General features: G+C 41.7%; 1 protein-coding gene across 1 annotated transcript; it reads left to right on the top strand.

Annotated features, from left to right (window-relative positions):
- The first annotated feature begins 2,551 nt into the window (after window positions 1-2,551).
- Window positions 2,552-9,238, top strand: zbtb25 (zinc finger and BTB domain containing 25). Its single transcript, XM_041805101.1, has 3 exons — window positions 2,552-2,623; window positions 7,293-7,482; window positions 7,613-9,238. Exons 2-3 carry the CDS (start codon window positions 7,310-7,312, stop codon window positions 8,811-8,813), a joined length of 1,374 nt encoding a protein of 457 aa, XP_041661035.1. The 5' UTR covers window positions 2,552-2,623; window positions 7,293-7,309; the 3' UTR covers window positions 8,814-9,238.
- Window positions 9,239-13,660: the final 4,422 nt, after the last annotated feature.

The raw sequence follows: 13,660 nt of genomic DNA, 5'->3' as shown, positions 1-13,660 counted from the left end.
GTCCATCAGATTTCCAGATGAGGAAGCGCAATTCGTCATTCCAGAGAACGCATCTCCACTGCTCTAGAGTCCAGCGGCAGTGTGCTTTACACCACTGCATCCAACGCTTTGCATTGCACTTGGTGATGTATGGCTTGGATGCAGCTGCTCAGCCATAGAAACCCGTTCCATGAAGCTCTCTACCACTGTTCTTGAGCTAATCTGAAGGCCACATGAAGTTTGGAGATCTGTAGCGATTGACTCTGCAGAAAGTTGGTGACCTCTGCACACTATGCACCTCAGCATCTGCTGACCCCGCTCCGTCATTTTACGTGTCCTACCACTTGGTGGCTGAGTTGCTGTCGTTCCCAATGGCTTCCACTTTGTTCTAATACCACTGACAGTTGACTGTGGGATATTTAGGAATGAGGAAATTGCACCACTGGACTTGTTGCACAGGTGGCATCCTATCACAGTATCACGCTGGAATTCACTGAGCTCCTGAGAGCGACCCATTCTTTCACAAATGTTTGTAGAAACAGTCTGCATGCCTAGGTGCTTGATTTTATACACCTGTGGACATGGAAGTGATTGGAACACCTGATTTCAATTATTTGGATGGGTGAGTGAATACTTTTGGCAATATAGTGTGTATTGGATCAGTAGCATTGGTGTTATCCTGGCTAACATCATTTTGAAGTATTTAAGTTATTTATTGGTGCAACTTTTTAACCTCTTCTAACCACTTTTCTGCTCTTTTTTGCCACATTTTAACCTCTTTTCTACTGTTTTGCCACTTCTGACCCATTTTTTCCTCTTGTACCCCCTTTATTAACTCGTTCTGCCTGGTTTAAAAAAAATTCTCAGTCATTTTTGTGAATTTCCAACTTTTTTTTGTCTCTGTCAACCCACTTTCACAACTTTAAACCAATTTTTGTTCTGTTTTAAGAAATGGGGTTTACATTTTGAAGAAGGTTATATACTACAGGATAAATAAATTAATAATTTGCTCCTTTGTTGAGAATAGTTGTTATTCAGGTGAAAAAAAATACAATTATTACAGCTTAACTTTACAATGGACCTTAGTTTTGCTGAACCCCCATGGCCCCAGAAAGCTCTCCCCTTTAATCCCCCGTATGGACGGCCTTGCATAACAAACAATGAATTAAATGAAACAATGAATTGTGGGATCACTGTGTGGCAAAATGGCATGCGATTCACATTTGGGTATGTCCTGTGGTTCTCTGGCTTTGGTACCTGAAAAGAGATGATTCTACATATTTGGTTTACTCGCTTTGACTGATTTTAGCTGAATGGAGAAAAGCCTCATATTTGTCTTTGCCTGGGGCCATAAAATCACTGAAACAGGCTCTGCAAACATAAAACAGAATATCTTTTTGATTTCTTACAATGATACGACAAATCTATTTAAAATAAATGTTTTTTCAATCTAAAGCAAATGTGCTTAAAATGACTGAAGAGGAAATATTTACAAAAAAAGTCTCTTCTAATTGTCATTCAGATGGATTTGTGGGGCAAAGGTCACGTTATGTGAGCTCCAGAATCAGTCATTGAAATTTTCTCTTGTTTTTGAAAACACTTTATGAGCTTTATGAGCTATGAGCTTTAATGTGCTGGTTGATTTAATTTTATTATTGTGTAATGTATGAACTACAGAAGGCCAGCACAATTAATATTTCAAAAGTGCAAAATAAATTTCACAAAATACGAATACATTTAAAAGAATCGCAAACATATTTCATAAAATACAAAAATATTTTACAAAACACAAAAATATTTGAAAAAAAAAACAAAATATTTCGTGCTCTATGAAATATATTTTATTTTTTGTGAAATATTTTTGTGCTTTGTTAAAATATTTTTGTTTGGTGAAATATATTTTTGATTTGTAAAATATTCTTGTTTTGTGAAATATTTTTTGTGTTTTGTGAAATATTTTTGTGTTTTGTGAAATATTTTTGTGTTTTGTGAACTATTTTTGTGTTTTGTGAAATATGTTTTGTTTTTGGAAATATTTTTGTGCTTTGTGACATATTTTTGTTTTGTGAAATTTATTTTGCACTTATGAAATGTTAATCCTGTTTTTCCTTCGGGGCCACCGTAATAAACAAATGTCCAGCCCAAATAGGCTTACAAGACACAAATATTAATACAAAAAAATTCAGAAACCAAAATAAGACACTGGGTAGTATAATGCTGTACTTTTTCCTTCTTTTAATGCAGTGACTTTTATTTATCATTACAGATCATCTTGGATAGGAAAAAATATTAGTTTAGAATTATAAATAAAAGCTGCTCCCTCAGATGATTATGATAATAATAATGTGAATATAATGAAAATGATGATGATGATGATGATGATGATCATGTTGTTGTTCTACTAAAATCTCGCCCCATAGTTTTTTTAATCACAACTGGGAAAACCAGATAGATTAGCTCGTCAGTGATTGGTCCTTTTTTTCTTATTGATTGATCATTAAAATCATGCCGATGGAGACAGAGTCCGATCACGTGACCAGCCCCTTTGACCCTACCTCTCGCGAGACGTGACGCTGCTCTCTGCGAGATCATCTGCAGCAACAAATCGGCTCTTCCAGCTGAAGACAATCTGCTCCTTTCTGCGGTAAGACAGCGATTAACGACCACCGCGCGCGTGCACGGCACCGACACACACACAGAAAGCGCGTGAGAGAGGGCGGCTGTGCATGCGCTCGCGCACGTGTGCAGGCAGGTGAATGAGGACGTGCGTGTGTGTGCATCTGAATGAGACAGAGGATGGAGGAGGCTGCAGCCGCGCGACGGGCGCGACGTGCACGCGCACAGCGGGTTTGTTGTTTGGTGTATTTCCGGTCAGAGAAGGCAGACGTCGATGTGGCTGTTAGGGATGTGTGTTAGTGTGTGTTTTTAGGATGTGTTTGTGTGTATGGGGTTTGTGTGTGTGTTGTTGTTGAGGCTTCAGTTGACCTTCAGTGACGTCAGTGGTCAGATGCTGACCTGCTCAGGTGCGCTTTCAGACGGCAGATGGGCGAGGCTGGCTGGAGATGCTGTGACGTCATGAGGGTGGACCTGCAGCAGGTGTTTAAAGGATGAATGACCCCTTCACTGACACATTCTGTAAGGCGTTAACTGTCTTCATACATGCAGATTTCATCGATGTTCCGCCCTCTCAGGTTGTCAAGATACTAGGATAACAAACCTGAACGGTTCTTGCAAAAATCAAAACACAGACGCCGAGTCCTGGGAGATTTCCTGATTTGATTTTCAAAATCTTTGCAAAGTCCTACATGGAGTTAAAATTGCACATAACACTGGTAGTCCCTCTTTATGCTGCTCAGAATGACTGGAAGAAGTGGAGGATGTTTGTTTAGAGAATTCTCCACTGCCCTTATGTCCCTCTTACAACTCCTCACCAGGAAGAGCTGAGACACGAGGACATGAAGGATGCAAAAAGACAAAAACTATACAAAATTAAACTTTTGAGACTAACTGTAACAGAACTAGAAATGTACAGCGAACATCCAATTTCCGCAGCGGCCAATCGCAAAGCCACTTCTTTGCTCTACTCGCATGGGATTAGTATTACCTAGGGACTGCTGGTGATTAATAATAATCTGCACTCCGACAGACAGTGACGGTGAGTGAGTGAGAGAGCGAGGAGAGACAAATCAGTGCTAACATGAGAAGCAGGAACGTAAAACAACCAAAACAAATCAATTGTACTTCTCAGGCTTGAGCCAATACTGCGATTTCCTCAGACATGGGAATTCTGACTGCAGGGGTCATCTTGGAATTTCCAAGTTCCCAGATCAACTGAGATGCTGCATGATTCCCTGAATGCATGTACTTCCTGTTTACATCACGGGAACTCCATCCATTTTCTATACTGCTTATCCGGTTGGCAGTGGTGGGTGGAGTACACAGTTACAGTACTCAAGTAAAAGTACTGTTACTTCACAATAATAATTACTCAAGTAGAAGTAAAGTACTTATGAAAATAAGTACTTGAATAAGAGTAAATAAGTACTTTATTAAAAGACTACTCAAGTAGTGAGTTTTTTTTTTAATTTAACCTTTATTTAACCAGATAAAAAAAACCATTGAGACCGAAATCTCTTTCACAAGGGTGACCTGGCCAAGAGGTCAGCAGCACACGTCATAATAAATAATACATATTCAAGAGACAGATAATACACAATAAGTTAACACGACAATAATAAGAATTGGAGCTACATCACATTTTAAAGTGCAAGAATAGCGGTCACAGTAACAATTTAGAAACACGAGCACTGTTCCATGGACTCACGTTGTCTATCGTTTAAGACAGGGCGAAAGTTTTCCAGTGAGATGAATTCGGAAAGTTTCAATTCAGTCTGGAGAGTATTCCATGCCGAGGGGGCAGCAAATCTGAACGCTCTTCTCCCCTGTTCAGTCCTGACACGAGGAACAAGCAGGTGGAGAATATCACAGGAACGCAAAGCGTAGTGGCTTTTAGATCTTTGCAGAAGAGTACATAAATAGGTGGGAACCAAGCCAAGAAGAGTCTTGTAGATCAGAGTCAGCCAGTGAGTGTATCTGCGAGCACTCAGCGAGGGCCAGCCAGATTTGGCATAGAGTTCACAATGGTGCGTGAGGCGACTACAGCCAGTGACAAACCTCAGCGCACAGTGATAGACAGTATTCAAAGACTGTAGACATTTAGCTGAGGCTGTCATATACAAAACATCACCATAATCGAGCAACGGTAGAAATGTTGCAGAAACAAGATATTTACGAGCCCTGAGTGAGAAGCAGGACTTGTTTCTATAATAGAAACCTATTTTCACCCTGTGTTTGATGACCAAACTGGCAATATGGGCTTTGAACGAGAGCTCACGGTCGATAAGAAAACCCAAATATTTGTAATTTGAGACTAGTTCAATGGGAACACCTTGTGAAGTTAGGACTGATGGGATGTTCCCTGGTAACTCACTGGAACTAGAAAACACCATGAGTTTGGTTTTGTCTGCATTTAAAACCAATTTAAGTCTTTTTAAACGAGACTGCACAACATTAAAAGCAGACTGTAAGAACTCAAAAGCCTGCACGATTGAAGATGACCAACAATAATAATGGTATCATCTGCATAAAAATGGAAAGAGGCATTCGACAAATGATCACATATGTTGTTAATATAGATGGAAAATAAAATAGGTCCTAAGACTGAGCCTTGGGGGACACCCCAGTTACTCATGAGTAACTTCATGAGTAACTTAATTTTGTGCAATTTATTAAAACGTATTAACCTTGCAAAGCAGATGGATACGCCCGCTTCCTTGTTTTTCAATGGCGAATCCATCTTGCAAAGCTCCCATCTGAACCGATTGGGCCCGGTTACAAAGTGACAGGACCAATTAGTGACAAGGGGAAGTACTTTCAGGCGCAGCAGAGTCATGACGTAAACATGTAAAGGCAAGAGCTGGTGCAGTTATGGAGGAAGAGATTAGCGTGGATGCTGCTAAAGCGCCAGTTTTATCAGAACTTGACAACATTTCTTGGTTAAAAGAAGAACAAAGGATAGAAGTGAGTTGTTTTCTTTTCAAAAACAACAAAAGTCGAGTACTTATATGTCTATAGTCGCCATGTTTCGGATTATTCATCAGTAGCTGCGCACGCGCGGCTCGATAGCGGCTACGTCACGTGCTTTGTCGCTCTGATTGGCCCATAGAGATGTGACAGACAGAACGTTCACCCAGTCACACTCCGAATTTTTTTCAAAGCCTCTGCCTTTTCTCAAACGTTTCCTATTGAAGCTTTCCCAGATGGATGTGTTTCACACATCCATCTGGCGTGTCAGGTTAAATACATATTGCATTACGACATATAATTCAGGGGTAGTAATGTAAACTGCATATTGTCATCAATAAAGTAGCATAACTTGCTAAAAGTAAAAGAAATAAAAAAAATTCACTTAATAAATAAAGCAGCAAAGTTATGTTTGTTAATCACAATTATGGGATGAAAAATTCAATATGATGAGAAAAAAACAGACTCTTTCTCTCATTATAATTATGTTATTTCTACATGATGATTTTAATCTCACATACATGGATTTCTACCTTGCAGTTCTTCCTTTTTATTCACATTGTATTCATTTTATAATGTGTTAATGGTTTTTGGCTCATATTTATGAAATTAACCTTATAAATTGGCCTCATTTCTGACTTTTAATTTTTACTTTTTAGCTACAATTTATGAATTTTTATCCTGATTTTCACACAACAACTTTGGCCCGCTAGCTACACGTTATAACCATGTAAGGTGTAATCACTGATATCAGAGATATGCCACACACCCATGATGATAATATCACCTACAGCATTACGTTAAATAATGCTGTGTAAAATCACATTTGTGGCAGAGTTGAAGAGATGATTGGACACGTGACATCATTTATCACTGACACAACTGTGTCTTTGCAGTCTGCAAGTTAAAACAGAGATTTGAACTTGTACCTTTAGCTAACTAGCAGTGCAGTCTTTAGCTTGTTTAGCTTTCTTACCATAACGTGCTTTCTTAGATTTGGCTATTTTTGAAGCTTGAGATTTCCACCATTTTAGGTAGACACAGCAGGCAGCGCATCATGTGGCTGTTGTTCCTCGTCGTTTGAAAGGCAAAGAGTCTTGGTGTTGGACCAGGGATGAACATGCTCCTCTGAAGGAGACGCAGATATTACATCTTCAGCCATTATCTCCAACTGTTGATAGCTAAGGGGGACGGGTCACTCCTCCGTTTACTCTGTGGTGCTGAGGATTTTACCTCATGCTGCTGTGAGAGCTCAGCTGAGTGTAATAAAATACTTCATGAAAATAAATTATAGACATGCCCAGTATAACAGAGTAGAGGTGTAGTTATTTAATCACAAATGTAACAGAGTAGGAGTAAAAAGCCCCCAGGGGGGCTGGAGCCTATCCCAGCTGTCATTGGGCGAAAGGCGGGGTACACCCTGGACTGGTCGCCAGTCAATCACAGGGCTGACATATGGAGACAAACAACAAGGCACACTCAAACTTACACCAGAGCATGTTTGTGGTAGTGGGATGAAGCCGGAGAACCCACGCATGCACAGGGAGAACATGCAAACTCTACACAGAAAGGCCGCGACCAGGAAGCTAACCAGGAACCTTCTTGCTGTGAGGCAACAGCACTAACCCCTGCGCCACTGTGCAGCCCATCATTGGAAATGTTGTTTTTAATGAAGAAGGGTTAGCTGCTTTTAACCGAGCCTGATTCTTCATTATGTTTTACCTGTGCAGGTGTGGTAGGTGGGGCCATGGAGGTGTCGTCTCACAGCCTCTTCCTGCTGCAGCAGCTCAACGTGCAGAGAGAGTTCGGCTTCCTGTGTGACTGCACCGTCGCCATCGGAAACGTCTACTTCAAAGCTCACCGAGCCGTGCTGGCCGCCTTCTCCAACTACTTCAAGATGATCTTCATCCACCAGTCCAGGTGAGGATGCATCCACACCTCAGCCAGCAAGGGGGTGGGGAAGAGCAGTTTCTTTATGTTATGTGACAGGATGTGGGGGATTGATTCAGACTTAAAGTAAACAATCCTGTGTTTGTTGTTTTTGTGTCAGTGAGTGTATAAAGATCCAGCCCACAGACATCCAGCCGGACGTCTTCAGCTACCTGCTCCACATCATGTATACCGGCATGTGTCCCAAACAGCCTGTGGACCAGAGCCGGCTGCAGGACGGGATCAAGTTTCTCCACGCCTACCAGCTGTGCCGCAAACCTGGCGAGGTCACCACGGAAGCCACTGCTGATGTGGTCCGTATGTCCAACCTGTACGGCATCCAGATCTCCTCCCAGCTGGCCAACAAGGACCCCTCAGGAGTCCCAAAGTCCACCTCTGTGTCCCGCAGCGCCCCTGAAGACGGGCGCTCCTCTGGCCGTGGGGGTCGGTCCCTGGCTGTGGGACTGGAGGGGGTCCCATCAGACCACCAGGCCTCTGCTCTCCGGAACGTCTGCTCTGTGGCGTCCGGAGATGACTCGGACATCTCGACTCGCATCAAGCAGGAGCGTTTGGAGGAGGAGGAGGTGGAGGATGGTGAGGGGGAGGAAGGTCATGGAGCTGGGTCTCCATCGCCGGCTCAGGGCAGCAGTCCCAGTCAGGGCTTGTTGTTCAAAGACCGACCACTGGTCCTGCTCTGCCCACGCTGTGGAGAGCGTTGTTCCTCCCCAGAGGGCCTGCGAGAGCACCTGTTTAGCCACGCCCTCGACCCCACTCGCTTGATGGAGGGGCTGTCGCAGGGTGGTGAACTGGATGCTGGCGTGGAGGAGGGGGCTCCGGGGTCCCAAGAGCAGTTAGACGCAGGATGCCTTGAGGAGGCGCTGAGACAGAGCCAGGCACTCGCAAACCAGCTGGCTGCAGAGTTGAGGAGGAGCAGGGGGGGTGGAGGTGGAGGAGGAGGGAGCAGCCCCACCCCCGCCGTGCTGCACTCTCGTAAACGGAAGATCGCGTGCGCCGTGTGCAGCCTGCGCTTCTCCCACAAAAGCCAGCTGCAGGAGCACATGTACACGCACACAGGGAAACCATCACGCTACCACCGCTACAACCGCCTCTGCAGCCAGCTCTTTCAGGCCTCCGCCCACTTCTGTGAGGCCACGGCGGAGCCTGGGGGAGGAGGAGGAGGGGGAGCTGGGGGCGGGGCTTCAGCTGGCACTGCCATGCTCTCTGAGGAGCCAAACAGGGACACTCAGGACAACGGCAGCTCCTGCTACTCTCTGGACTCTGAGATCTCCCAGGAGAGCGTGGAGGGCGTGCCTGTAGAGTGACATCATCAGAGGAGTGATGTCGTCAGAGGGATGACGTCATCAGAGGAGTCTGACTCATAGATATAATGCTGCGTTCGATTGTACTTGGAACTCGGAAAGATCTGAGTCGGAAATTCCGGCTTCCGAGGTAAATGTGTTTCAACTCTGTTTACCTCTCACGGTGTGCAACGCCATTTTGCTATCACGTTATTCCGACTGGAGGTCGGATTTATCCGAGTTCCGAGTATAATGGAACGCAGCATAAACACATAAATGCTGCCTTTGGGTTTCTGACGTGGCTACACAGCTGCCATCTTGGAGAGGGGTAGGCATGGTTGATTATCACTCAAATTGTATTTATTTTTTAAAATTTATTTAACCAGGAAAACAGTAAAAGTAGTTGTCCCATTTCAGTGCCAATCACCCAATAAATGTCTTTTTTAATAGGTTGGCCTGTCTTAGTTTGTGTATAATCATCTGAATAAAAATAACATTTTGCTATTATTTGGTCCCTTCTGTACTGTAGAAGCATGCAAGATGCAAAAATCCAAGATTGCAGAGTCCATGGAGCTGCTCCTCCCCATGTATGAATGAATGGCTTACTCTAAGTTCATAAAGATAAAACAGTTTTTATATATCTGGGTGATTAGACGATAATTTAGACAGGCCTGCCTTGTAATATTATGTTCCATTTTTTAACCAGGTTTGCTTTGTTAAATGCTTTTAGGCTAAATGTTTCACACTGCACCTTTAAGAGCAAATTAATAGACACTGGGTGATTATCACTGAAATTTGATGGCCATTTTCACTCACTGTTAAATTAGTTTAACTTGTATTTTATTTTAACTTTCTTCACTAAAAGAAAAACTTAATGTGCTGATATTACTAGTAACACATAAGCTAGCTAGAAGTTGCTAGCATGCTAACAGTAGCATATCTGCTATGTCACCAATATGTCATTCACTGAGGGTTCAAAGGTCCATCGTTCCACAAATTATTCTTGGACGGCTTAGAGTGTGCCATACATTTGTCTCAATGCACACACTTTGCGCACTTACACAGTTAAAATATTTGGTATTTGGTAGAAAAATGTCTGATTCAGGACATGCTAATTATCTAGGTCCATGATAGCATAATAGTGACTGAAGTGCCTATGAAAGTGTTAATCCCCTTGGATTTTTAAACCTTTTATTGATTTTATAAATCAAACCTGGTCAATATAATTTGGCTTTTTTGACAAAAAATACAAAAAAACCCTCTTTAATGCCAAAGTGAAAAAAGATATCTACAAAGTAATGTCAATTAAATAAGAATATGCAATATAAAATAAGTGACTGCATTAATATTCACCCCCAATAAGCCAGTATTTTGTAGAGTCACCTTTGGCTGCAGTGACAGCTCTGAGTCTGTGTGGATAGGTCTCAATCAGGCTCAAAGATCTGGACTCTGTAATTTTACTCCATTCTTCTTTGCAAAAATGCTCAAGCTCTATCAGGTTGCAGGGGATCAGGCATGAACATCCATTTTCAAGTCCAGCCACAAATTCTCTATGGAATAATGTCTGGACTTTGACTCGGCCATTCCAGAAGACTCACCTTGTTGTCTTTAAACCATTTCTGTGTAGCTTTCTCTTTATGCTTTGATTCAACATCTTACTCGATCATAAATCTTCTCCCAAGCCGTAATTTTCTTGCAGTCTGAATAAGATTGTCCTCAAGGATTTACCTTTACCTTGTCAGATTCATTTTACGCTTTACCTTTACAAGCCTTCCAGGGCCAACTACCAAGAAGCATCCCCACAGCATGATGCTGCCACCACCGTGCTTCACAGTGGGGATGGTGTGTTTGTAGTAGGGGTGTAAAGGTACGTGTATCTGTACCCTACCGATTCGGTACGGGCCCCTCGGTATGGTACAGACGTGTGCCGAACGAATACATGTGGAACGAAGCTCACATACAGACAGAAAGCCAGAGAACAACTCACTGTCACACTGTCCTGGCAATCACACAACCACAGCCAATGACAGCAACAGCCTCAGTATTCCCAGATAAAAGTGTCCTGTTGACTAGGAAATTTGAGTGTTTAAAGAATGGGTATAAATATGTCAATATATCAATTAAAAAAACCTAGTAATTCAAAAATATATTTATTTATTAATATTTTTAATCATTGAAGAACTTTTGGAAGGAGGTTGCAGCATTATTACTAATTTAAATGTAATTTATTCAGCCTATTTATCCAAATATAATGTCATGTAAAAAGGAAAAAAAGATATATTTATTCACTTCAATTACCGTACTGAAAACGTACTGAACTGTGACTTCAAAAAGGAGGTATGTACCGAACTGAAATTTTTCTGTACCGTTACACCCCTAGTTTGTAGTGGTGTGCAGTGTTTGGTGTCTTGTATGATGGCCAAAAAGCTCCATTTTTGTCTCATCAGTCCAAAGAACTTTATTCCTCTTGACCATGGACTCTCCCACATGCCTTCTGGTGAACTCTAGTCCAGATTTAATCTAAGTTTTCTTCGACAGTGGCTTTCTTTTGCCACTCTCCCATAAAGCTTTGGTGAAGAACCCAGCCAACAGTTGTCTGCAGAGTCTCTCCCATCTCAGCTGCTGAAGCTTGGAACTCCTTCAGAGTAGTCGTAGGTGTCTTGGTGGCCTCTCTCACTAGTCTCCTTCTTGCACGCTCACTCAGTTTATGAGGACGGTCTGATCTAGGCAGATTCACACATGTGCCAGTTTCCTTCCTTTGCTTGATGATGTACTAGTATTTAACTGAACTCTGGGGGATTTTCTATGCCTTTCCATCCCCAGACTTACACTTTTCAACAACCTTTTCTCTGAGTTGTTTGGAGTGTTCTTTTGTCCTCATGGTGTAATGGCATTCAGGAATACTATACAGTGGGCAAATACTTTTATAGGCACTGTAAGTGAGCTGAGATCGCTTGAAAGAGGAGGTCTCAACTTGCTTTATGCATTTTGAGCTGTGGCTGGACCCCTCTCCAAGATGGCGGCTGCATAGACATATCGTTCTGTGAACACTTATAGCCTAGGCAGCATTTGTGTGTATATATCCATGTGTGTGAGCGGTGTGTGAAGGCTTGTGTCGTTGTTGTGTGTCTCTGCTGCTGTCTGATGGTTCTGTACCTGTGCAGGTGTGAGTCTGTGTGCGTGGTTCAGTCATAAAGGTCTATTTTGTTCTGGCTCATGAAGATTAACTTGATTAATGATTATTAATCATCAGGAGATCAATCAGAAACTAATTTGACAATAAATTGTTTTATGTTTTTTAGATTTTAATGATTTTTTTGTTTGATTTTTTGTCCGCATTGATGGACTGAATGATTATGAGAATGTAAACAAGACTTTCGAGTGTTCCTCTTAAGTTCTGGTTGATGTTTTATTGACAACATGATCAATCGTTAAATTGGTATGATCAGGTGATTAATCAATAATAGACTAATTAAGTCATGTCTCTTTCTGATCACAGCTGATCATTTTAGTTCCCATGTATTTATGAGGAAACGTCTGCAGAGGCCAAACTGTCAAATCTTAATCTTCCACGCTCACCAGCGGACAGTGAACGCCTCGGGCTGTGAGGTGGAACAAGTGTGACAATGGCAGACTGTTCCTTTAATGTGACGGACCGTATGGACAGAAACAGGAAGTGATGAAAGCAGCAGCAGTGCCTTCGTGATGCGTTCGATTGTTGGTTTGTGTCATCAGTAAAACTGAGCTTCAGGACAATCTGAGAGAAGAAGAGAATCCGCCCACCAGCTGTTTTTACACCAAAACGTTCTTTTTGTAGAACTAAGAAGAACCTGAACATTTGATGCTTCATGTTTTGATTTCTCTGAGCTCAGTTAAAAAAAAGAAAACCTTAAAGGACCAAACCGCTGTTTTGAAGTGCTCTACCTTTAGTTGGATTTCTTTGTGAGGAGTTTCTGACAAAAAAAAAAAAATCAGCTTTAACATTTTCAAAAAAGAACCAAACACGGGAATAACAAACTGTAATTAAAGGGATAATTCATGTTTTTTTTTGAGTTGTGGTTCTTTGAGCCATTCCTTGTCATGAACATACAACATGCAGACGATAATGTGCTCTCTGTTTGGAGAAGCTAAGCTAAAGCCCCACAGTAAACCAATAAAGGATCATGAAAATAACCACTGGTAACCAGCTCACTGAAAAACAGCGGTCTGCTCCTTTAAATAAGAGCTCTGTGTCGTCAGCAGTCATTTTGATTTTGATTGTTGGGTGATTGATTGACAGCTGTCATTCTGTGTTTCACTGTAAAAAAAAAAAAAAAAAGGAAAAAATCCAAACAGGAAGTTAAGTGTCTCATGTTTTGTACATAAATGTTTGTTTTTCATTGATGGAACAATAAAGTTTTGTAAATAAATGTTTGTTTTTCCACCAAATAGATCACAGCTGAGTCTGAGCTGATACCATGGTTATTTAAATTCAACCTTTTTTTCCTCTAAAAAAACACAAATTACTCTCCTGGGAAGGTTCAACGCTGTTCGAAGTGTTCTCCTTTTGTGGATAATGGCTCTCACACCACGGTTTGCTTGAGTCCCAAAGCCACAAATCATACAGAACACCTTCAGAGGCAAAACCATGATCTACTGTAAAGGAAAGCTGTGATAATTCTTTTTTTAACCAGAATCATAACTACTCTGATTAGAGCAAAACAATTTTACTTATTTATGCTATAGTAAAATATATAAAACAGAATTACCTTTTTAATGTTGATGGTAAAAATACAGATGGGCACATTGAACTAAACCATTTGGAAAGTAATGCCAGGATGGCAGAAACATTAATGGAAACATTAATAATTGCAAAATGATGCAAAAGATGG

Source organism: Cheilinus undulatus, linkage group 14, assembly GCF_018320785.1.
Source record: "Cheilinus undulatus linkage group 14, ASM1832078v1, whole genome shotgun sequence".
Lineage (NCBI taxonomy): Eukaryota > Metazoa > Chordata > Actinopteri > Labriformes > Labridae > Cheilinus > Cheilinus undulatus.
This window is presented reverse-complemented; position numbering and strand designations above follow the sequence as displayed.